Genomic DNA, 25,633 nt, shown 5'->3' with positions numbered 1-25,633 from the left:
CCAGTGCTCCAAGTTTAGAAAGATGCTTCTGAAATCTGAAATATTCAGAGTATAGTAAGTTACTTAATCAGAACTTTACACCTACTAGATAAAGGTTATATAAAATATGAAAAATGCTACCTTCTCAATATTATTCATAGCATGATTAAGGTGCCAGGTAGTCTAGTGGTTTTGGCTTTGTGTTTTCGCCTGGGTTTAATTCCCAGTCATGGCAAATCACTTCAGGGAGGAGCTAAAGCTAAAAGTCTCGGATTCAATCCCTGGCATCTCCAGGTAGGTCTGGGAAAGACTCCTGTCTGAAATCCTGGAGAGTCTACTGCAATTCAGTGTGTAGACAATACCAACGGTCTGGCTCAATATAAGGCATTGTTTCTTAGGTATACAGCAGGGATTTTCAATCTTTGAACTTCAGACACTTGCTCTCCGAGTTGTGATTTTGGTTAATTTCTGCACATTAGGTTTTTAGGATCTGCACCATTTGTGCAAAGTGTTGCCCAGGTGAATTGGACCTCAGTGTTGCTCTGCATGAAAAGCTCAGTTCAGATCACGCCCAACACTGCCCTGTAGCTGCAAATATTAAACAATGATTCGGAGTGGTAGGCAAGCTTTCATTCATGGAGCCTGTCCATCATTTATTTTTTCATTGAGGATCACACCCCAGAAAAAAATTATGAGAAAAATCCAGGTTTTCTTGGAGCACAATTTGAAAACCACTGTTGGAGGACTATGCAAATTTTTGGGGGGCCCAGAATTATCAGTCAAGTACATAGACTGAATATTGCCATCATAGCAGGGCAGTTAGACTAATATAACACCATATTTATGTTGCATTGCCAATCTAGTAACAACTGTCTATAAAGATGGGGGTGGGGAGAAATTCTGTGAGCAACATTAGCAGAATATAGCTTTGGAATACAAGAATAGGCATCTTACAGCTAAAGAAGGGAAAAAACCAGATCTCTGCAATATTTCAATAGCTATTGTATATTTTTCTCTAAGCATCACTGAGATTCAGGCTGTGTAAATTATCATTTTTGCTATTGTCTCAGTTGGGATCATCTGGGCGACTCAAATAATTTCCATTTTCTTCTCCTTGTCCAGCCCCTCTCTCACACACCCCATCTAACTGTTTGGACAAAATAGTTACATCAAGCAATGAATGCAGCCAACCAAACTGTGAGCAGCCATCTTAAAGGCTGCAAGTACTTGAAGAATAAATAGCTTTTAAGAGCCTGAACAGGACAGGAGGGAGACAACATGCTGGTATGATGGAGCACTTGCACTCCTTAAATAATCTGAAAAAAGTTAGCATTATATGGAGAGCAAAAAAAGATACTCTGTGTTCATATGTCACAGAACGAAGAGTTTGAAATAACAAGGGAAACTCAAGAAAGCAGTGGATTGAGGCAAAAGGGTCCTGGGGAATTTCTTTTTAACTGAAGAGAAATAAAGGAAAAACGTTACAAGGGATGAACAAGAAAACTGCTTGTGCTGGACTCCCAAGTTCCAGATAGACTTGCTAGCTGAAAGCACACTTCACATTTCCAACTAACAATCTATTTGTTTGAAAGAGAGATGTTTTAAAAGCAGAATTAAGTTCTCTGTGATCATGCCTAAAAGTCAATTCACCATTAAGATAGAACTTGCTGGGTTTTGGGGAAATGCTATTAGATACCAGTAATTTGACGATGACAACAACAACAACAACAACAACAGTGTGAAGCTGCTTTAAAGGGTCTCATTCAAGTTGCCTTCTCAAGTTGCCAATAACTTTGCCTCCTTGCTTCTTAAGGATATGTTTTCCTTTACTCTCCTAACCCACTGCTTCAGCAAGGGTGGGAAACTGCAGCCACCTGAGTCTCTCTGAACTCTGGTCTCTCCCAAGTCACAGCCTGTACTGGCCCAGCTTCATGCCCACCATGAGTGTTTTTGCCTGACTAGAATGTATCCTTGAACACTGGTAATGCCTATTGCTTCTCTGGATGGAGGGCAAAGAGGGGTGTGTGAGTGTGTGTAGAAGCCTACTGAAACAAATACAACATTTACATCCATTGCTCTTCCCACATGCCACGCCCCGCTGGCATGAGACCCTTGGAAGGTTGCACAGAAGAGAATGAGGTCCTTGAGCTGCAAAAGGTTCCCCACCCCAGGCTTAAAGCTTTGTCACACACTACTTTTTATTCCTCGGCTGCCTGTCCAAAGGGAATTGCCTCTATAAGACCAGATTAAAAATATTTTTGTAAATAAAGAATAAATGCACTTAACAGAAATGCACAAGTACCCCCTAGCGCAGAAACTTGCAATTTGTAGACTGTGCACTACATGACCCCAGTGCTGAAAAACAGGGCTCCAATTAGAATTTTGAAAATGCACCTGAAAAGTTTCCAGACACCAACAAAACAAAGCCTTTATTATTTATTTTGTTCACCTCCAAACTTTAGCTGATTTGTTAAGTAAAAGCCTGAAGTGGACCTTTACAATTATAATCTTGTCTGGCACGGTTCTTACATCTTCTTGGAAATGTAGAACTTGATATATATCATTGCCATATTGATATAGTAGAACTCAAGGCAGTAATGTATCAGAGATTTAGTAAGCATGTGAATTATAAGATTAGTATTAAACTGTTGCAATAAATACTGTCTTATGTTTAATGAATTTCCAGGAAGTTTCATCTACTCAAGGGCTTTGCCCCCTATTATGACTTCCTATCATAATGTGTAAGTTTTCCTCTAGGTCAATGAAATGAACCTGGACTAATGTTTTCCACTAGCAGATAAAAAGTGTGTAGTGTCAACAGTGGAATAGACTCCCACGAGAGGTGGTGGGCACTCCTTCCCTGGAAGTTTTTAAGCAAACGTTGGGTGGTCATGTATGAAAAATTGGGATCCCTGCATTGCAGGGGATTGGACCCTCAGGGTCCCTTTGAACTCTACAGTTCTGTGATTCTGTGTAAATAGGCTCACTTGGTACATAGAAAGCTGCTTATACTGAGGCAGACAATTGGGTTCATCTAGCTCAGTATTAAGGGAAGCGGGTGGTGATGTGGGTTAAACCACAGAGCCTAGGACTTGAAGATCAGAAGGTCAGTGGTTCGAATCCCCGCAACGGGGTGAGCTCCCGTTGCTCGGTCCCTGCTCCTGCCAACCTAGCAGTTCGAAAGCACGTCAAAGTGCAAGTAGATAAATAGGTACCGCTCTGGCGGGAAGGTAAACGGCGTTTCCGTGCACTGCTCTGGTTCGCCAGAAGCGTCTTAGCCATGCTGGCCACATGACCCGGAAACTGTATGCCGGCTCCCTTGGCCAGTAAAGCGAGATGAGCGCCACAACCCCAGAATCGGTCATGACTGGACCTAATGGTCAGGGGTCCCTTTACCTTTACCTCAGTATTGTCTACATGGACTGGCAGCTGTTTTCCAGGGTTTCAGGCGGGGGTCTTTCCTAGCTCGACCTAGAGATGCTGGGGACTGAATCTACCGTATTTTTCACCCTATAGGACACACTTTTTCCCCTCCAAAAATGAAGGGGAAATGTGTGTGCGTCCTATGGGGCGAATGCAGGCTTCAGGAGAGCTGCAGTGCCAGCCCCACAAGGTCGGGGGACAGCAGGGAGGCGGAACGCCGCCATCCCGCTGTCTCCCGATGTGGTTTGGAGGCTGACAGTGGGGAGACGCGTGCTTCTCCCCGCCGCCAGCCCCGCAAGCTCCGGGGACAGCGGGGAGGTGCAGCGCGTCTTCCCGCTGTCCCCAGACCTGGTCTGCAGGCAGGCGGTGGGGAGAAGAGTGCTTCTCCCCGCTGCCGTCCCCACAAGCGCCTGGGGGGGGGGGGATATATTTTTTTTCTTTATTTCCCCCCCATAAAAATTTGGTGCGTCCTATGGGGTGAAAAATACGGTACATACTGAGGCTTGCTTAATACTGATTAGTTTTACAAGAACTCACAAGGAGAGGCTAGGGATTCACCAGATAATCCAAGTTTTTTATTAAATCTTTTTATTTTATTTGCTGCAAAAAGAGAGGTTGTCAGGCACCTGGGAGGTCTCACCAACAGAGCTGCATTCAGCTTCTGGAGTCACAAGTTTAGCAGACTTGGTCCCACATCAATAAATAATGTTTAAGGCAGACGTGCCATTTAGCACCCAATACATTAAACAGAAGTGTTTAGGAAAGGGTCACAGCTCAGTGTTCTGCATGCAAAAGGTTTCAGGATCAATCCCTGGAATCTCCAAGGGAAGGCTGGGGCAGCCTTCTGGAGAACGGCTGCCATTCAGAGCAGAGAACACTGAGCTAGATGAACCCATGGTCTGACATCCTCTGCCACTTTTTCCCCATTAACAAAATGGAACATTAAGTCAACATTAGGTAACAGTGCTTGGATCCCAGACTAACATAAAAGGCACCTCAGAATGTGGAGTTCAATGACGACAAGATTTTGCAAGTTTTATTCTGTCAGTTTCAGTCTGTACAGAACAGCAGTACATGAAGAATCTACTTAATTATAGTCCTCCTTCCTTAAAACCTGAGTCAAGAAAATATTTTAAGACTTCTTACACCATGAAGCAGGAAAATGCATTACAGATCTTTCTGTCCCTTCAGAGAACAGGTGATCAAAGACATCTTAATTTTCCTATTAGTTGCTTCTCAGGAAGGTTCTTAGTTTGGCACTTAAGCATTTGCTGCAGTAGTAAAAACAATCACATACAAATTTATTACTTTTTTCCTGAATACCAAAGCACCATTAAAAACCATTAAGAAGACGCAGAATGCTCTCTAGGGAATATTTATCTTCCCTTTATGTGCTGAACAGGTGGGAAATTTATTCAAGCAAGAACCTCAGTAATCAATTGAAGCGAATGTATATATATAAATGTCTGTCTGCCTGTCTGTCTCCCTCACACACATCCTTAATCCATAGTGCTAACACTAGATTAACAAAAGTAAACCCTTTAGAAAAAATGGAGATGTCATTCGTTTGCCTATAATTCATACATCTCATTTTAGCACAAGTTTGGCATAGGACATTCATTTTCATTTTAGTGATAAGCCACTTTTTATCACCATCATTCTCATGCACTGGAGTCTACTTTAGACATAGGATAAAGGGGGTGCTCCTGGATTCAGCCCTGAGCCCAGATTTCTGCAGTGGCCATTCCTGGAGATGTCTGATCTGGCTACAGTGACATATTACATCCCATCTGGATCACTGTAACACACTCTATATGGAGCTGCCTTTGAAAACTACTCAGAAACATTAACTGGCCCAAAAAGCTGCAAGCAGACTGTTGACCGGGGCTGGTTATAGGGAGCACACAACACCCTTGTTAAAGAAGCTCCACTGGCTATTCAAAGTGGTGGTTATGGTCTATAAAGCCCTACAAGGCTGAGGTCCTTTTTAAATGTTTGTGGGAGTGGGGGGGTTATTGGTTTGTTTTTGTATGTACTTTTGATTTTCATTTTGTATTTTTCTGTTGTGAACTACTCTGGGATCTTTGGATGAAGGTCAGTGTACAAATTTAATAAGCAACAACAACAAATTTAATAAGTAACAACAACAATACTCCTTTCCTAGAGAGGCTAGACTTGCTCCTTCATGCCAGAAGGTGAAACCTGTTTTAATCTGGCATGTTTTGGGGAACTGACTGCTTTTAAGGAATGGGCTCATGATAGTATGCTGTACTGTTGGTGTTTTTATCTGAATTTTAATAGATCTATTTTTACATTGTTTTATTTTTTAACCATACTCTGTTCTATGTCCTTAGTTATGTGTATTTTAGCTGTATTTTTAAATTTTTTGTAAGCCACCTTGAGTTCTGTGAAAAAGGTAGGATATGTACTGTATATAAATGGCTTTGATAGCCTATTTGTATTGGGCTTGAAGATTGACTGTTTTTGCTGGCTTATTGTTTAGTGCTGAAAACAATATTACAGTGCATCATTATAACACATCCCAAGGTGAAAGATTTAAGGCAGTAGGGCTGAGGAGGATGTCTGCCTGAGACCTGCCAGTAGTAATGGGAAAACAGGACTGTGCTAGACAACCCACTAATTTAAATCTGTATATTAGCTACTTCCACACAGGTTTCAGAAACAAGACTATTCCTAGATCAAACGATGCCTTAGGCAAGGAGTATCTCTCTCCCACTGCTCCACAATTGGTTCATCTTTTGAATACTCTCATATTATATTCGGAGCTCATTTCACAACTTCTGAGGCATGATTTGTATGACAATAAATTTGCACATACATCTGATCACAGTTACAATCCATTTATTGAATGGATACTGAAACTGTAAAATTCTGCACATTTTTTTTTTTAGGTTCACAATGCTATCTACACAGGTCAGTGTTGCCAGCTTTACAAGTGCAGATGAACCGATTGCACTATTCATTTCAGCTGCTGAGTGTATAGTTGAGTAGACAGCCCTGACAGACGCTCCAGGCAGTCACCTGGGTCTCCTGTTCCTAAATTCAGCCCTGAACAAGAGATCCAAATCCAAAGTTTAATTCTGGGCAAGTTACCAGTCTATGTGTAGATGGGTTGTTGTTGTTGTTGTTGTTGTTGTTGTTGTTGTTGTTGTTGTTGTTGTTGTCTTCAGGCAGAGAGTTAGTTACACAGTCCTCTTTCTGAGAGCATCTGGCAAGGTGGATTCCCAACAGTTATTACTCACTTTGCTTCTCTCACAACATATTCCCATTTTTATAGGAGGAAAGTTCCATTCAAGTTTCTATATTGAAACTGTCGATAAAATTATGATAGTGTTATGTTGACAATGAAGGTACCAGTGATCTCATGAGTCTGGTATATTGTGAAACAATGACAAACATTTTGATTGCAATTCATGCTGTCCAAAGTTTTAAAGATACCAATGGAAAATCATCACCCATTAGGGAGTGTCTATTGTTATGAATATAGAATCTACAATAATGTACAACTAGGAAGAACCAAAATTAAGTGGGTCTGGAAGCTTAACCTTTGGTTCTATCAGTTTCAAGGGAAACTATAACTACTGTACAGAACTGCATCTGAAATCCTTCTCAGCAATGAGCATCACAGGAGAATACCGGCTTGAATCCAACAAAGCCCTAGCACTGGCAAAAGTCACTTGCTCATTCAACAGGGCAGAGTCATTTCTGATTTCTGTCAATTATTTCGCCCTTCTCACCCCTTCACACGCTATCTAATACTATTCCAGAGGATCCCTCATCACTTAGAAGCAGCTTTTCAAGGGGCAGAGGGGCTGCAGCAAGGAGGAGGAGGTAAGAAAGTATGTTCAGCAAACAGAACTATTCAAGCATCAAGCATGTAAGACTTTGCAAGACTGTACTTTCATTGTTCAGTTTGCTCCCCAATTCTTTTTTCAGGACAGAGGGTGGTCTTATACAAGCAGAAGTGTATCTGTATAATGAAACTGCAGATAAAACCCAACTATTATTGACACTGGGGGGTGCCAGCATACTGTGCTAATTACAACTTCACTCTATTCCATTTATCAAAGAGAACTGCTTATCTTCCCATTTAAATACAGGAATATTAGAATAGCTCTGTTGGGTCACGCCAATGGCTCATCTAGTCCCACATCCTGTTCTCACAGTGGCCAGCCAGATATCCATGGGAAACCTACAAGCAGGACCTAAGCACAGCAACACTCCTCCTTTTGTGGTTTCCAGCAACTGGTAAATTTAGCCACTACTACATTTATGAACAGAAACTTAAGATTACTTGAAATTCACCAAGGTCAAACAAAAATAAACTTCAAGTCAAAGCTGGTATGCTGTTATTGTGAACCTTTTTTGTATTAAGAATGATAGGTAAAGATAAAGGACCCCTGGACGGTTAAGTCCAGTCAAAGGTGACTATGGGGCCACTTATCTCACTTTTCAGGCTCAGGGAGCCGGCATTTGTCCACAGACAGCTTTCCTTGTCATCTCGCCAGCCTGACCAAGCTGCTACTGGTGCACAGAGGACCATGACAGAAGCCAGAGCGCACGGAAACACCATTTACCTTCCAGCCAGAGCGGTACCTATTTATCTACTTGCACTGGTGTGCTTTCAAACTGCTAGGTTGGCAGAAACTGGGACAGAGCAATGGAAGCTCAGCCCAATGTGTGGATTCAAACAATAATCCTTTGGGGGAAGGGCAGAATATGAATTTAATAAAAATAGATAATACAATTATTTTTCAATCTCAAAAGCAGAAGATTCACAATGTGATGCATAAAAGAAAAACAAAACCATGCCACTATTATAACAGCGAACTACAGTCCAAATCCAAATCCCTTATATGGGGCCAATTAAAATCTAATATTTATTTGACAGCACTGTACTTTCAACATGGAAGAAGTCACATTTCAATGTTACACATGACTTGCCTTAATTCCCAGATGAAATATATTAGCTTGAATTAAAATTCAGCACACCGCTAACAGATAACAGCAATCCGTTCTCTTAGCAAATATAAGGGCACTAAGGCTAAATAAGGACAGCTAGTTATCAAAATGGTCACAAATATATGGTAATGTCTTGTTATGCAGCAGATAATGAAATTTCTCTGACAGCTTTTACAGTCCAAGCTTTAATTGTTTTTAACCTTAAACAAGCAAGCAAGCAAACTGCTCTGACCATCAAAGGAGCTGATGGGCTTTCTGGAATATGTGTGTGTGTGTGTGTGTGTGTGTGTGTGTGTGTGTGTGTGTGTGTTTGTGTGTGTGTGTGTGTACACCCCACCCACCCCCACCCCCTCTCCTCTACACCTTTGTAGGCCATTTACATCCAAGAGAACATGCTTCCATATTGTTGGCCCAACTGAGCCTTCACACATGGCGGCTTGCAAGAGAAGTATGCAGTTATAGTTTGCCCCTGGAAGGAGGCACTAATATAGGATTGCTAACATGCACTGAAAAAAACTCATTTAGCACTATAGTGAGACTATCACTGCATGAAGCAGAACTGCAGAAGAAGCAAAAGCACCTTTGTTACTGGCTACTCCGCCCCCTCCCCGCATGCAGGTTTCAGGTTCAATCCCCAGTGTCTCTAGGTAAGGCAGGAAGAGACCTCTTCCTGAAACACTGGAGAGCCGCCACCAGTCAGAGTAGATAATACTGATCCAGATGAACCAATTTTCTGATTTAGTATAAGGCAGCTTTCTATGCTCCTCTGTGTGTGACATCGCTACATCTCATGAAGTTGGTTGAGGAACTTGTTGGAATTAAGGTGACCAAACAGCTCTCCAATGGGTTGTGGAAGGCAATGTGGGGGGAGGGGGGAGGAACCACACTTAGCACTGGTATTAGACTCGGAACCTTATTTCTCTGGTTGGTATATGTAACGCTCCCTCATCGGTGATGTTCACAACACAGCCAGCAGGAGGCAGAGATATCCAAGAATAAAGACTGTGCTTAGTCAGCGACCAGCTCTACCATATACCTGCCTGCAGAAGGGAGTGGGTGGTGCTGTGGTCTAAACCACTGAGCCTCTTTGGCTTTGCTGATCAAAAGGTCAGCAGTTCAAGTCCACACAACGGGGTGAGCTCCCGTTGCTCTGTTCCAACTTCTGCCAACCTAGCACTTTGAAAGCACACCACTACAAGTAAATAGGTACCACTGCAGCGGGAAAGTAAACGGCATTTCCGTGCATGCTGGCACTCGTCACAGTGTTTTGTTGCACCAGAAGCAGTTTAGTCCTGCTGGCCACATGACCCAGAAGGCTGTCTGTGGACAAACACTGGCTCCCCTGGTCTGAAAGTGAAGATGAGCGCCACACCCCAGTCACCTTTGACTGGATTTAACTGTCCAGGGGTCTTTTACCTTTACCGATACCTGTCAGCATTCAGCTCCTGACAGTACGACATCTTTCTTGGTCACATTGGTCATGCGGCCCTTTCCTTCAAGATGTACAACTTGGCTGCCCCTCTGTATTGTCTCACAACATCCCTTCCTCACCTCAATCCTGCTGTTCTGTGCATGGCTGCTATTTGGAGCTTTATATTATAGTGCTTCAAATTTTCCTACCTTTTTCTCTCTTTGCCATCCCTTGGGTATTTCTTCTCCAAAAAGATTTTTTGTAACTACTTGCTTATCCTTATTGATCAACAATGCACAGGCAAACCATGTAGTAGTGAGACACCCAGATGTCCAGGCCCATCAAGTCATTTCCTTCCTTCTATGGCACAGGGATCTGGCATGTCAGCTGCTGCCAAAATGACAGTTAATCCAAACAGCCCCGTCACCTGGGGGCAGAAACAGCCAGGAGAAGGAAACATAATGCCAGATTTATTCCCACAGCTCCCTCTCTTTTCTACAGTTAGGTGAATAACTGGGTCACGAGGGTGGGGGTGGGATAAAGTCTTACGTTAAAAACCTCCAGGGGCCTTTCCCACAGAATAAAGCTTCTTCCTGGGATGAGAAAGAATATGTGCACATGAGAGAGAAATCAATTAACACAGATGTTTTGAATTTGATTTGTTTACAATCACTGACACCCCAGCCAATTCTTCAAGTCAGTGGCAGGGCTATGATGTGGCAAAATGTCAAGGATGTAGCAACAATCCCTTATATTTAACACACTCAACTCCACTGTTAAAACTAACCTACCCTTAATCTCACTATGGCCACAAAGGACACATCTGTATCCTCTTCTACTAGATTTATCCTCATTTTGTTTTGTTACAGAAAGAACACCCTTTATGGAGTGCAGATGCCTTTCCTCTCTTTTTTTAGGGAAACCCGGACTGCCCCAACAGCTAGCCCATCTACTGCCAACATTTTCACTGGAAGCTTATTCAGACAGAGATCAGCTTTCAGCTTTGCCAGTTAGTCTACAGCAGGGATGAAGAATCTTTTTATAACTAGGGTCTCAGTTCCTTGGGGTGATCCTGCAGGGGCTGCACAACAGCAGTGGATGAAGCTGGGCCTTTTCTCTCATCCCCCCCCCTTTCATTCTCCTCTTTTGTTCTTCCCATTCTCTCTCTTTATCTCTCCCATTTTCTCTCTCCCCTTCTTGGCTAGGCAGAGGGAAAGAGGCTACTCTTTCTTTCTGCCTAACGCAGAAATGCAAAGGGTTGGGGACTTGCAGCACAGTGAGGGGGATGCAGCAAGGGTGCACCATAGGTCAGATGTGAACATGAAGGGGGCTAGAATTGGCCTTGAGGTTGGCAGTTCCTCAGCCCTGCTCTACAATGCACCATGTACAATAGCCAGCAACAAACTACTATGAGCTAGTTTGTAACAGAACTATGAGGAGCTTGGATCCCAGTCCTAATCATACATACTCATAAGCAGCCACTACTACAACCTTTGTGTTCCAATGTCAGCCCATATTGTACATTATTTGCCGTAATACAGGTAAACCCTTCCTATAACAGGAAGGGAAATTAAATCAAAATCTAGCTCAGAATTACTTAGATTCTGCGCAGAAGGAAGATCTGCTTGCATAAATCTGTGATGTTTATGTAAACAAATAGCTTATTTAGTAAGCAGCATATTTATGCCTTAAGGAATACATAAGCTAGCATACGGAAATTCAGCCACAATATAAGTAGTACATCTGTGCCACTGGTTATTTATAAACAGCTAATGTTCAATGAAACAATATTGCCTTGTGTATAGCTTCAGCTGAAAGCCACATGTGCCAAACACAAGTGTTTCATACAACATACCAAACTCTCCCTTTGCTGGAGTCTCCACTTGCACCGACAACCCAGTGCTTTGATATCAAAGGTTGACATGGATCATGTAATATTCAAAAATTCAGAACAACTTAAATTTATATAGCTGCCGCTATAATCCACAGAGGTAAAAAGCTGAAGGAATTTCCTATTCACACTGTGTCCCCCCCCCCCGCCCCGACATGAACCTCTTTAATTCTCTGTTAAGTCCTTAGTAATTATCTGAAAAGGCTCCTGTGTTAAAGGCTAGTGTGTAATATCACAACAATTACTTTACTACTGCTCAGATATGACATAACAATACTGTTGCATAACATACTGTATTCAAAGTAATGCTAAAGAGACTGTGTTGTTGGGCAAGCATAAATTCTCCTCTCCTCCCTCGCGGGCTGTTCTGTGGGTTCTCTTGACCCTTTAGAGCAGATCTGGGGATGATGCGGGGCGCATGGGCAGAAGACAGGGGGGAAGTCCCATTGCACATTGTGCTGGCTTCTGCTAGCACAACAATTAAATTGAAGATGACCCATAGCTTTTAAAGAGTAGCAAAATGAAATTTGCTATTTAGTTCTACTGGCCCCAAATTCCAGGACTTGCCATGGTAGCTCTAATATACTCCCTTTCATAAGCTTTATTCACATCATCTAGGCAATAAATGCATATAAGAAATTAATATCTAGCACAGACTAATTGGAAGTTGTCCTTGAAGCATTAGCAAATATCATGAAGATCATTCATGTTTACAGTTCATCCCCTTAAATTAAAGATTTATGATGATACAATCTATTTTTCACAGTATTTATAAACTAAGGACTTAATAAGGCACCTCAGAAGAACACATGGCTGAAACAACTATATGCACCATTTATGATGCATTCTGACGCATATGGCAGGTTTCTGTGACGTTCGTGTAATAAATCACTTATTTCAGATAACATTGAAAATAGGCTAAGACATACATAAATCTGCACACAGAGCTCCCGGTTCACATCACATACTTTTCTGGCATGAGACAATGGGGCAAAAGAAGAAATGACAAGTGTTGGCATTCAAATTCCATTTCCTTGTCATTAGGATTTAACATTCAAAATAAGAACATAAAAAAGTCTTATGGGTCAGGCCAAAGGTCCATCTAGTATAGCACTCTGTAGTCTCAGTGGCCAACCAGATGCCCACTCGAAGTTCCCCACAAGAATCTGAGCACAACAGCACTCTTCCCATCTGCAGTACAATAGTCTGTTTGAGCCAAGGCCACCTACATGCCTCCAGGTTCAATGTGTGTGGCTTCCAAGCAGACTTGCCTCTTTTTGTTCATGTACATTTGAAAAATAGCACCACAGTTCTTCACAAATGAACTGTACCTTTGCCATTTTGCAGATACTTCACTCAAAGGTTTTTCACAATCACAGTAAAGCATACAAGGAGGTCGACTACACCCACAGGTCAGCTGTCACTGATTCACAGATGACTGAAAAGCTGAAAAACTTAAAAATATGGTCTGACATGATTGCATTCTGCTGCTTAGCTCAATGATACTGAAGTGCCAGCTGATCTGGGAATCTGGTCACTTGTTAAGGATTTAGTGCAGCTCCTATACTTTATTTGCAAGCTGAATCAGCCACAGAGTTTGCCATAAAACCATGGATATGACAGCCACGTTTTTCACTCTGGAATTATACAATGACGTTTCAACTGACACATACTGCACACACAAACAGATAACAGAATAGGATTCCAGCAGAAAAAGAGTAGTTGTTTAGGTTTTTTTAATAAACATGACTTTTCCTGAAATATCCATTTGCTAAATAATACTGCTCACACGCTGCTATGCAAAGTGGCATGTTCACACCAACAAAGAACTAAGAAAGCTATGACATTGACCTCATCACCAAGACAGACACTGATGTTTCCATGTGCCTTCCTTGCAAGGAGTTTATGCAATCTGCAGTTTCATAACCAACATTTCAATGTAGGTTCAGCCCTTTGATAGTAGTTACATTCTACAGCAGCAATGCAAAGAGGTAAATTGTGACAAGATTAGCAGCAATTCCTATATTTAATGTTATTTAAAAATCAAAGTGTTACCTAAGGCAATTATCATGCAGCCCTTTAATATCTACAGGGAAAAGCCTAAGGGAAAAATAATTGACTCTGCTAATTTTACCCTTGGCAATTATAAAACAGCTCTGCATTTCATTATGACTGCAAATTTTCACATTTAATTATCCGGCTTGATAGAAATACAGAGATAAACGCATCATACAAAATCTCAGACAATTGCCCATAACACCAGTCAGTTTGGGACTGACAGTACAAAACAATAATAGAAATATTGGATGTAAAATATATTGCATATCACAACTGTAATCACTGAAACAAATATGTTCTTCCTCAATCACTGTGGTCTCTCATGACCAGTACACTTTGTAATGTGTCACACACAATTATTTGTTTCACTGCACTTGTTAGCACATCCTAATATATAAAACTGGTCACTAGCTGGCTTCCCACAAATCTGCCTTGGAAGATGGTCCTACATGCTAGGAATGCAAGAAATTAAAAGCTCTCCACAGAGTCTGGGGTATAATAATAGCACTCAGTGGAGCAACCTGCAGGCCACATATGACCCTTGGCCACTCTGTACAGCCTACCAAGTCCCAGGGAGTTCTGCCCATCTTTCACTGCAGCTCAACTGATGAAGCCATCAGCTGGGCAGCTGGGAAAAGACTGATGCCAGCTATGCAGCTCAGCAGCACAGAAACAGCCATCTTGTCCATGCTGGGTTACAGGTTTCCTTCCAGCCCCCATGCTGAATCCAAGGGCTTGTAAGAGGAAGAAATAGCAGCAGCAGCAGCAGCTCCACCTGCTTTCCAACTTAAGGCAGACATTTTTCATGGATTACATATCAGAATTGGAAAGGCAAAGTGGAGAGATGTCTAGTGTTGTGTGCCTTCCAATTCATGGCCATCTGAAAATTTTAGGTAGTTTAAGAGTTAGCCCCACCTAGCTTTGAAATCACAGCAATTGGCTCCATTATTAGGCAAAATACTTACTGACTTACATGGACCATTACAATGCATGTCTACTCAGAAGTAAAACTCCACTAGGTCCAATGGGAAATACAGGATTACTGAATTAGTGTTGCCCAGAAAGGTTTATATGGCCTTACCCTGTCATGTATCATCAAATGCAACAATGGTTAGTAAATGAGCTGAAATCACATTTCACAAAGTGGTGGGTGAGGAGATGGGGGAGGACTTCATGGCTTTATACACTTCATGCAGAATACACAGGTCTAAAAAAACTCATCTTTCAAAATAATACCAAGTCAAGTCAGTGTAAGTGTCAAGAATTTTTACAGCTTACAGTCCAACTGTTCATGCTTTTTAAGATGCAAGAAAGAATGAGTTGATAAATAAATTGCCTGTATTCCACTTATGGTATATAGGAGGTATTAAAGTATTCAGGTGTCAAAAGTGGGAGAAAGTGTTAACATGTTTTGGCAGAATTTTCAGACATGCCGCTTAATTGCTTGAGAATACAAGCAGTTTTTAGGCTACTGTGCTTCAATTTACTACAGATCTGATTCAAGGCAAGCTTGAAATAATTACACGTTTTTGCTCAAGTACTTAAAGACAGAATAATGAGCAGCATTTTATCCATGTTTTTCATCAATCTGAGTAGGACTGAGAATGATTTATGGCTACTTTCCCCCTTGATTTTAATTGCAGATTTTATAAAATACCAAGTTCATGCAATAGCTCTCTGTGCATCTTAGCATGCGTGTACACAGAATACACTTGGTAGACAATACCACTTTTTGTTCTTGAGCACATGCTCACATAAAACAGGGTGTGAACCAGGTCATAACCAAGACCAAGTTATCCCTGTGATCACTGTTGCTCTAAAAGTTCTATGCCTATCACAAACAGTATGTGTGAACAGTCTACTCATTCACATTTTCCCATGGTAACACATGTCCAAGGATGGATTAGACTTTTCACAACAGTTCCAAGTGCTCTTAGATGAAACTGCTTTTCTAGCTCCATTTCATTTAGGGTTCTGGCACTGAAACTGCTTTGAAACTGGCACTGAAACTGGCACTGAAACATACAGTTAGGAGACAGCCAGGGGAAACACCTCCCTATTTATCCTCCTCAACCTCTTAGCAGCTTTTGATACCATCGACCATGGCACCTTTGTAGAGCAGTTGTCTGAATTGGAAGTGGGTGGCACTACTTTGTAGCGGTTCGCGTTCTACTTGGATGCTACCATATTTTTCGCTCTATAGGATGCACCAGACGATAAGACGCACCTAGTTTTTGGGGGAGGAAAACAAGAAAAAAATATTCTGAATCCCAGAAGCCAGAACAGCAAGAGGGATCTGGCTTCTGGGATAGCCTCTTGCTGTTCTGGCTTCTGGGATAGCCGCCAAAGCCTCTCCCGACAGCAGGATGAAGGCTCCCCCTGCCCGGAAGAGGCTGCGGGCGGCTAAGCTGCCCTCTGTCCCTTCCCCAATCTCCCGCAAGAGCTGCACGCTCTTTAAAGGGAGCGCGGCTCTTGGGGGCTTTTCTGGGAGGTGGGGGAAGGGACAGAGCCCCGCGCTCTGTCCCTTCCCCCCACCTCCCGCAATAGCCACGCGAAGCCTCCGCAGGGTAACGGGGAGCCTTCATCCCGCTGCCCTGTGGAGGCTTTGCGCCGCTAACCCCGAAGCTATTACAGTGAGACGGAGCGCAGCACAGTGCTCCCTCTCCCTGTTCTGGCTTAGCCGCGCAGCCTGCATTCGCTCCATAAGACGCACACACATTTTCCCTTACTTTTTAGGAGGGGAAAAGTGTGTTTATAGAGCGAAAAATACGGCAATTTCCAGAGATGCTTGGGGAGTGCTCTTCAGCCCTGTGGAGCCTTGGATGCGGGGTTCCTCAGGATTCAATGCTGTTTAACATCTACATGAAACTGCTGAGTGTGGTCATCTGGAGTTCTGGAGAACACTGTCAGCAATATGCTGATGACACACAGCTCTACTTCACCTTTACACCTGCAGGTGTGGCAGCGAATGTGCTGGACCATTGTCTTGCCTCAGTAATGGACTGGATGAGAGCCAACAAACTGCAATGCATTAAGTAATTTTATCATTCTGTTATCATACTTAGATAACCTCTAGGTTAGATTACTTAGATAAATTATACTTATACATGGGGCTGGCTCTGAAGATGGTTTGGAATCTTCAGCTGGGACAGAATTCAGTGGCCAGCTTGCTCACCAGGACAAGGCAGTTTGAGCATATTACACCAATCTTGGTCCAACTGCATTGGCTGCCAATTAGTTTCCAAGCCCAATTCAAAGTGCTGGTTTACACCTATAAAGCCTTAAATGGCTCAGGACAGCAATACCTCAGGGACTGCCTCTCCTCATATGAACTGACCTGGACCCTGAGCTCATCAACTGAGGCCCTTTTTTGTGTGCCCCCTTCCATAAAAGGCCTGAAAGGTGTCAACACAAGAACAGGCCATTTCTGTGGTGGCTCCCTGTTTGTGTAATGCTTTCCCTGGGAGGCTCTCCAGTCGCCTTCGTTACATATCTTTAGGCACCAGGTGAAAACATTACTCTATAACCAGGCCTTCGGCTGATTAAACATTCTATGGCCTTTTAAATGTGTTTGTGGGAAGGGGGTTATTGGTTTGTTTTTGTTTTATTATGTATTATGTATTTTTGTGTTGTGAACCACCCTGTGATCTTTGGATAAAGGGTAGCATACAAATTTAATAAACAATATTACAACTATAGAAAAAGGTTATGTGCAGTAGAGTTCTAAGTTTCATGGAAAAGATGAAAAAAAATTTCTAACAAAAACTAGTTTTAAACCTGTTCCAAACAAAATTATTAATATTCAAAAGGGAATTAGTAAAGTTCATTGAGTTATGTTCAATTTGCTTTAATTCATCATTTCTACATATGGTAGACATAAGTCTGCTATCTTACTAGTAGTTTCTTGGTGAGTAAATATGGTTAATATAAAGTTAATTTTATAGCACAATTTATTTGACATAGCTGACATATCGTATCTGATAAAATTTCAGACCTTTGGGCAGCACATACAGTTTTATATGACATCTAATGCCTCAAGGAATATGGATTTCTAACAAAATTAGCTCACAAAAGGCAGCAGAGAAATCTACTGAAATAATCACAAATGAAGCCTACACCTTTTTTAAAGCAATAAAAACCATATTACCTTAGTATTTTGCAGTTCAGCAAGGCTTGTGCATGCATTTGCTAGAAGAAAATCACCACTTAAGACAGCCATTTTATTTCCAAATTGCATGTCCTTCAACGGGCCATCTGATGATGTCAGTTCACCAATGTTTACTATCCCACGATGTACCAGGAAAGCTGTGTGAATCAACTCAGTAATCTCTGCCAGACTTCGTTGGCTTTAAAGCAAAGACAGGAAACAGTTCAATTAGCTGCAAAACAGCTGTATAATCTGGTTGTCTACAAAAGAGAAATGCTGAAAACTATAGCAGATGGGGTACTTATCAATACAAATATAGCATTCAGCACTTTGTGAGCACACTATTTTGAGCCTATCCCGCCTGGCCCACTTGAGGGGCAAACTGCACATGAATTAACTCACACGTTTGAACAACTGTGTTTAACCTGATTGATTTTATTTTGGAGAAAAAGCAGCTGGTGCTGACCCTGATCAGGGCCTTGTTTTTATTTTCTACTGAAAAACTGCTCCTCACCTGGCTGTGTTTTTGCCCCCCCCCCCAATGCAGTTTGCTACAATCAAGAATCTTAAGGGCCAGAAAAGCAGCCAGAAAAGTGGCAAATTTCAGCAGCAAACAAGCACAGGGCCCATGGCTGCTTTCCTCTCCAAAATAAGAGGACTAATAAAACATATTTGTTTAAATACATATATGATGCCATGTATAATAAGGCCCTGACATGAGGAGTCTTAAGGAAATACTTAACAATATAAAATAGTGTTTAAAAAGAAATAAAAATGTGGATACCCCCATTCTTCAAATGTGTACTAACAACCCTAAACCATGTTGATAATTGCAAGTAAAAACAACCACAACAAAAACACTTTTTAAAAAGGGTCTAAAAATACCCCATTTTTATGCACTTTGTCATTCTATTACCATACATAGATAAATTATAGCAATGGGTATATGGGACAACAAACCTTTTTATATGATAAATTTAACCTTTTTGTTTCAGACAGTACAGTGGCAGGAATAAAAGCCATCTATTGAATGTGACAGAAAATTACATTCTGTCATAACCTTATGTCTAAAGAAGGGTTAACACATCCTAGAACGAGGGAAGAGGAGGGAGGGCAACTAACAAGACATCCTGATGCTTCTGCTGTCATTGTCAGGGCAGCCCTTGGAGAAAATGTCCATATCAATTCAGTTTATCAGATGGACAGCTGATCAACATTAAACAGACTTGCTCTGGGCAGATTGAGCTGAGATACCTGCCATGAATACCAATGAGTGTCCTCTGCTCTCAACAACTGAGGTCTGACTGCTGCTGATCCCAGGACATATGGGGATCCCTAGTGACGAGTACATAAGGCTGCAGCTTACTCAAGTGATGGCTCATTTCCCCCAGCTGAAGGCACACATTAATATCCTGAGGAGATCAAGCTCACCTCTCTGACCCCCACCCCCACCCCACCCCCAGTGTCCCTTTCCCCCTTTAATAAGCTTTTAATGAAGGAAACAAAAATCCTCTCTGTACAGCTTGCCACAAAAAGGTTACACAAATACATTAGTGTCATACTTTCTGAGCCTTCCTTCCCATTTTTCCTTAGGTTTCTGTGCTCTTGTTTGCTCTCCAAACAGAACCTGTATTCTTCAGCCTACTGCATTAAAAATACAGCTCATGTATTTAGTATATTCAATTTTTTAAAATGCTAGATGACATCTTCTGATAATGCATACTTAAATTTTAACTAAAATGACAAACAAGATAAAGCAATCTTTGTCATCTGAATATATAAAATAGCCCTAGGCATCTCTCAAAGAATCTGCGTTTTAATACAGAATACCAGAATAGGAGATTCTTAAGCAGTCTGAATTCAGTTTAATGTGTTAGGAGGGAAAACATCTTCTACAGAAATCTTCGGAGTGGTGAAATAATAGTAATTAAGAGGTTGTCTACTTTGGAAGAGATTATTAACTATGGTCCCATTTTTACTTAAGTAAACCATAATAGATAAAGTACACTAAAGATCACTTGTTGAACATTTATTTACTATGAAAGCAGCCCTCTGAAATAAGAAAGAAGAATATGGTATTTATACTGCTTTCAAGCACAGCAGTTATCTGAACCACGGTTTACAACCTAATCCTGTGCATTTTTATTTGCAAGTAAATATTCCTGTGTTCAGTGAGGCTTATTAGGATTGCAGCCTTACTGAATTATTCTTTCGTGGATAAATCAATGTTGACTGCCTATGGGCACAGAAAAGTCACTGAGACTGCCGTTTACAAAATGGCAGAAAAAAGCACTATAGGGAAGTGTAACATTGTTAGAAGTAATAATGATCAAAATCTAGTGGCTAAAGCAACAGATTTAAACTTTAATTAGCCGATTTACAGACAAGTAGACAATCTCATCATGATCAGTTCTCAAAACCAGCTTTCACTACTAACACTGAGCCTTCAAACCTATTTAGAGAGAAGGGCATATGAACATAAAGTTCCATTACCTTTCCACTGTGCACATGTAGCAACCCTTCACTAATCTTGGGTTCGAAGCAGGGTGATTAGGTGAGACAATAATTGTATCCAACAAAGTTCTACTCAGAGCAGACCCACTGATATTAATGTACCTAAGTTAGTCACACCTAATTTCAATACAACCAAATGTTTTTAAGGCAGATTTATATCCTCAGCATTCATTCTTTTTCAAAATTAATCATTTTGACTGTCACTTTTACTAGCTTTCCACTTCCCTCCTGCTTTCACGTAATATAAGCAAAACACAGTGGAATCCAATGTAGCACAAACTTTTGGGGGCAGGAAATAAAGGGCAACCGCGCATCGAGACTTCTCCCTCTGCCCCCTCAAACCTGGGGGTTCCCTCAACTCTCCAGAGCTGATGGGAAGGTGCAAGGGAAGGGAAGGGAAGGGAAGGGAAGGGGGGAGAGTCCCATTGTACAAGTGGAGATTGGTCTGCACCAGTAACAACTGAGTTGACTCCTGCCTAGAGAATACTTTACCAAACCATCACCAACAAGTTACATTTCTGCAGCTCTGTAGCGTTAGTAGCACATGCAATAGCCTTACAAAATATATATTTTGCCTAGGCCTATTATGTAACTGTGAGACTGAATTAACAGTTATGCTTTGAGAGCACCAAAAATAAGATGTGCCAGAACAGAGCTAATAGGGGAATTAAGAGTAAAAAAAGAAACAGAAACACTGGAAATGCTGTACAGTATTTTTAAAAATCCAGCTTTCCCTATCGACTTCCAAATGTGTCAGATCCATTTTATTTTATTTTTTTACGTTACTCCTTTAAGACTAAATTATTATTAACTATTATCAGCAAAAATTATTATTGTTAATTATTTTGACAGGGTAGAGATATGGCTGCAGTTGACAGTATACACATGAGTGTCCTTATCCTGAAGTCTTACACAAGCTATAGCTTAAGGCGCATATGCACTCACCCATTTTACGTGAGATGCACCAGCATATCCAACTTTGACTTTATCCCCTTCATCAAGAGTCCCCACCACTGTCATTTCTGCCATTGCTCTCACTGCTCCCTATTCCATGGGCAGCCCATCGTCCTTCTTAGCTTAGTCCGCAGTTTTGGAGCCCTGCTATTCTGAGGTCCAGCAATTACCCTTCTGCCACAAACCAAGTTGTTTCGCGCACTGAGCACAACAGGAGTATGGGAAAGCCACAAAGGGAAGTCTGAATGGGGAGCTCCCTCTCACATTTCCTAGTAGACGAAGGTAAACAGCTCAAGCGCCACAATTTGCTTTAAACGAGGCAGTGTATACTTTCTATGCTATGAAGTAGCTCTGAAGCAGCTGAGCTGAGTGGGTATATATACTAGCAAATAAAACTGTACTTTCTGGATTATAATACATGGCAATGTACCATTACAAGCTACATCTTGCAAAAGATGCCTAGAGCGCACCCAGTTTATTTTTCACTATTTCACATAGAATAAATGGGGGGGGGGGGTTGTATTTGACATACCATTTGCAGCAGAACTTCCAACTGACTTGGTTGATTCTGCTGAAATGCATTAAAACCCCACCAATCTATAATATGTTCACATTTCCTTAGATCATATTATGAGCATTTGATTTATCCCTAATAATAACTTTTAACTAATATGGCTGTTTTCAGTTCAACAACAAAAACCAATCTCTACAATTAAGTAAGGAAAACATGGAGCTCATGGAACTCATTGAGTATATACTCATATACAAATTCTGATGCAGCAGGAAGGGAGTCTCTTAGAAAATGCTGTGTGCAGATAATCATTTACTTCTAGATGCTTGCGTTGTCTCAATATTAAATCTACCTTTGCATCTGAAGGGCACTGTCCTGTCTCAGGACTGTATTACATTGCAAACAATGGGCGTTCATAATAACAATGATCAAGTGTTGTGGATTTGTCAGTGCATGTTCTGGAAACCACATTACAGTGTAACTAAATGGCACAACACATATGAATCTAAACTTAGATTTAACAGTTTTCAAATAATTTTTAAACAGAAATTGGGAATCTAACAACCGTTAATATTTTATAGTTTTTAGTATTAAAAATATAAAGTTATTTTAGCAAACATATTTAGTGATCCAATCCAACTCCTTGAGCTTGGCTATCCCTGTATCAGAAATCTTCCTGCCACACATACAGAGCTGTGAACAGAGGCGAGTCTGGATCATGTCCCTACTGTTTAATTTATTTTTTGTGGCCCATTATTTGGAATAATAAACTTTAATGTCATACAACTGTGTGTGAGAATTAAGATTTACTATGTTTTATTGGCCCTGAGGTTGGGAAAGATGGAGGGCACAAGGAGAAGGGGACGACAGAGGACGAGATGGTTGGACAGTGTTCTCGAAGCTACCAGCATGAGTTTGACCAAACTGCGGGAGGCAGTGGAAGACAGGAGTGCCTGGCGTGCTCTGGTCCATGGGGTCACGAAAAGTCGGACATGACTAAACGACTAAACAACAACAACAAAATGTTTTATTGGCAAGGGATGCTTCCCTCCCCCCTAACTCTGCTAAGCATTTCCACCTAGCTACATCTGAAGAAGTGGGGCAGTGAGCCTATCCTCTGATCATCAACCTCACTGGGACCAATTGCTGCTTGGCTCCTCCAGGATTGCCCTCACAAACAGCAACTCCATCTGGTCACTGGGTAATCATAATGTAAGGACTGGTGAATGTACTTACTATCCTCTTGGGTCCCTGTCCCCCACACCCCCCTTCTGTCTTGTGTCTGTTGTTTTAAACTGAACTTCCTTCAGTGCACCGCCAGGGGACGTGGTATATATGAAGGATGTGTATGTCTGTAGGAGAAAACAGAAAGTACGGTGTGTCTAAAAGGGTTTCTAGGCCTGTAATGTGCATGTGTGGTATGTCTAAAAGGATTTCTCTCCTTTGTCCCATGCAGCTTGAGGAAGACTCCAGCAACGTTTAGTTTCATTTCTCCCTCATCTCAACTTGTCATCAAAAGAAGAAGAGGAGGAGTTTGGATTTGATATCCCGCCTTTCACTCCCCTTAAGGAGTCTCAAAGCGGCTAACAATCTCCTTTCCCTTCCTCCCCCACAACAAGCACTCTGTGAGGTGAGTGAGGCCGAGAGACTTCAAAGAAGTGTGACTGGCCCAAGGTCACCCAGCAGCTGCATGTGGAGGAGCGGAGACGCGAACCCGGTTCCCCAGATTACGAGACTACCGCTCTTAACCACTACCCCAGCGATTACATTGTTTGTAATGAACTCCAGTCTCTTGCAAGACAAACCATCTTCAAACCATGGTTTCTGAGGCTTGTTAAATAAACTAACTAGAGAGTACCTAATCAGAGCCTGGTTCAGCTGCAAGCCCCCAAGGCCCCTTTACTACCAACTGCCTTGTGGGAAGAATTCCAGGAGAGTGATGGAAGAGTGCAAAAACTGCCTCAATATGTCCTCCAACTAAACTTTCCCTTTTTTGCACTGGAAGTTAACTGCACAGGAATACAATTGTCCTGATTCAGAAAGCAAGAACTTAATACCAAGCACCTATCTGCATATTGGCTGATCCTTAATTTGATCCAACAAGATGCAACAGGATAGAAGGGTGGGTGGAGTCTCTCAATCCAGAAGCTAGGTTAGGATATAGAGTGGAGGTACTACTGAACATCCGGCATAGTCTATACCCATATCTAATCTAACATCACCAATCACCTGTTGGAGCAAAACTAATTCTAAACACACATTCTCTCTCTCTCTCTCTCTCCAGAGCTGACCATCTGTTCTGTGGAGGAGGATCTGTGGAGGTGGTCTTTTCCCGCACACAAGGAATCTGGACTGGGATTCAGATCTGAAAGACAGCCTTTAACTCCCTTGTTACAGTTTCCTATATACCAGCCCAAACCAGCCAAGTCACATTTATTAAAAGCAGCATGTCAAATAGTTCACAATTACAGTCTATATCAATACAGATTATGCCAGATGGTAATGAGCCATACACAAAGAGCCATCCATCCAAAATAATCACACTGTTTTCCACAGAACTGTTGAAGAGGTTATGGTTTATTACACCGTACTCATTAGATATACAGTGCCAGCATTAGCAATTTTCCCTTCATTTGTGTCTCATTTAAGATTCTACCTCCACAAGCATATTCAAATTAGTACACCAGGTTAAAGCCATTATGGTCAGGAATAAAATTAAGTTATATTTTATGTTTTAGAAATGATAGATCAAAGGTCTCTTAAATTTTTTTTTTAATTATCCAGCAGAGTGTACCAAGAGAGAGAATAGGAATAAAATTTGTATGTATCAAAACCTATGCTTAGTAAGACAGATAGATACAATGACTGAATTGTTCTAAATAAAGATAAGCTACATTCAAATATTAAGGCTACAAACTAAAAAAAAGTGGTAGAATCAGCAAAAACAAAACCCCCACAACTGAACTGCTAGCCTTGAATTTATTTCTTTGCATTTGTTTGACATCAGCAAAAGACTGGATGAGGATGAAGGAAATAAAATTTTATCCAGTCCAGTCAAAGCAACCATTTGGGGGGCAGATCCATTCAAAAGGTGTGCCGCCTGCTCCTGTTGGGGTTGCATTCCCTTGTAAGAACTGGATTTTCATCTTGTGGGTGCTGCTGGATCTGGAGTCACTTCTGCATGTCCAAGTGGTGGGAGTGGCCAAGAGCACTTTTTACCACTTTGGGCTGGTAAGCAAGCTGTGCCCTTACCTGAAGAAAGCAGTCCTAGTCACAGTCATACATGCTACAGTAACAAACAGCTATTCTATTGAATTCTGGATAGGGCTGCATTTGAAAAGTCCAAAATGCAGCAGCCAAATAATGGTATACAGTGGCACGGTGAACAGGACAGTCCTCAGTCTCAATTGGCCCAACCCCACAGATCATATGGTCATTGCACGTATGCTCCTCATCATGCAGGCATGGTGGAAGTCGGCGTAACATCACTTCTTCCATACAGGAGTCCCATCAACCTGCTGGGACTGTGACATCTTAAATTAAGAACTTTCTACCTTAGAATCACCACTGCAATTGATATCATTTCAAATATACAGTGATAGTTTAAACAACTGACCTTACTTAACAGTTGCCACTAAAATGTGAAAACATGTTTTCAAAATCCAATATGAATTCTAAAAGGAAGATAATTAAATACAAGATTTTGGGCTGGAATCAGAGAAAAGCATATGGGTAAAGGGAGGGGGGTGTTGGCAGAAGCTG

General features: G+C 41.5%; 1 protein-coding gene across 2 annotated transcripts in view; it reads right to left on the bottom strand.

Annotated features, from left to right (window-relative positions):
• Positions 1–25,633, bottom strand: part of PDSS2 (decaprenyl diphosphate synthase subunit 2) — a 68,829-nt gene that overhangs the window by 19,838 nt on the left and 23,358 nt on the right. For both annotated transcript variants that reach the window (XM_079971726.1, XM_079971725.1), the window contains exon 3: positions 17,893–18,091. In XM_079971726.1, the coding sequence (XP_079827852.1) occupies positions 17,893–18,091 (199 nt within the window). The remainder of the gene's footprint in view (positions 1–17,892; positions 18,092–25,633) is intronic.

This window comes from Podarcis cretensis, assembly GCF_951804945.1.
Source record: "Podarcis cretensis genome assembly, chromosome: 3".
Taxonomy (NCBI): domain Eukaryota; kingdom Metazoa; phylum Chordata; class Lepidosauria; order Squamata; family Lacertidae; genus Podarcis; species Podarcis cretensis.
Note: the sequence above shows the minus strand (reverse complement) of the source record. Positions and strands in the feature narration are given on the sequence as shown.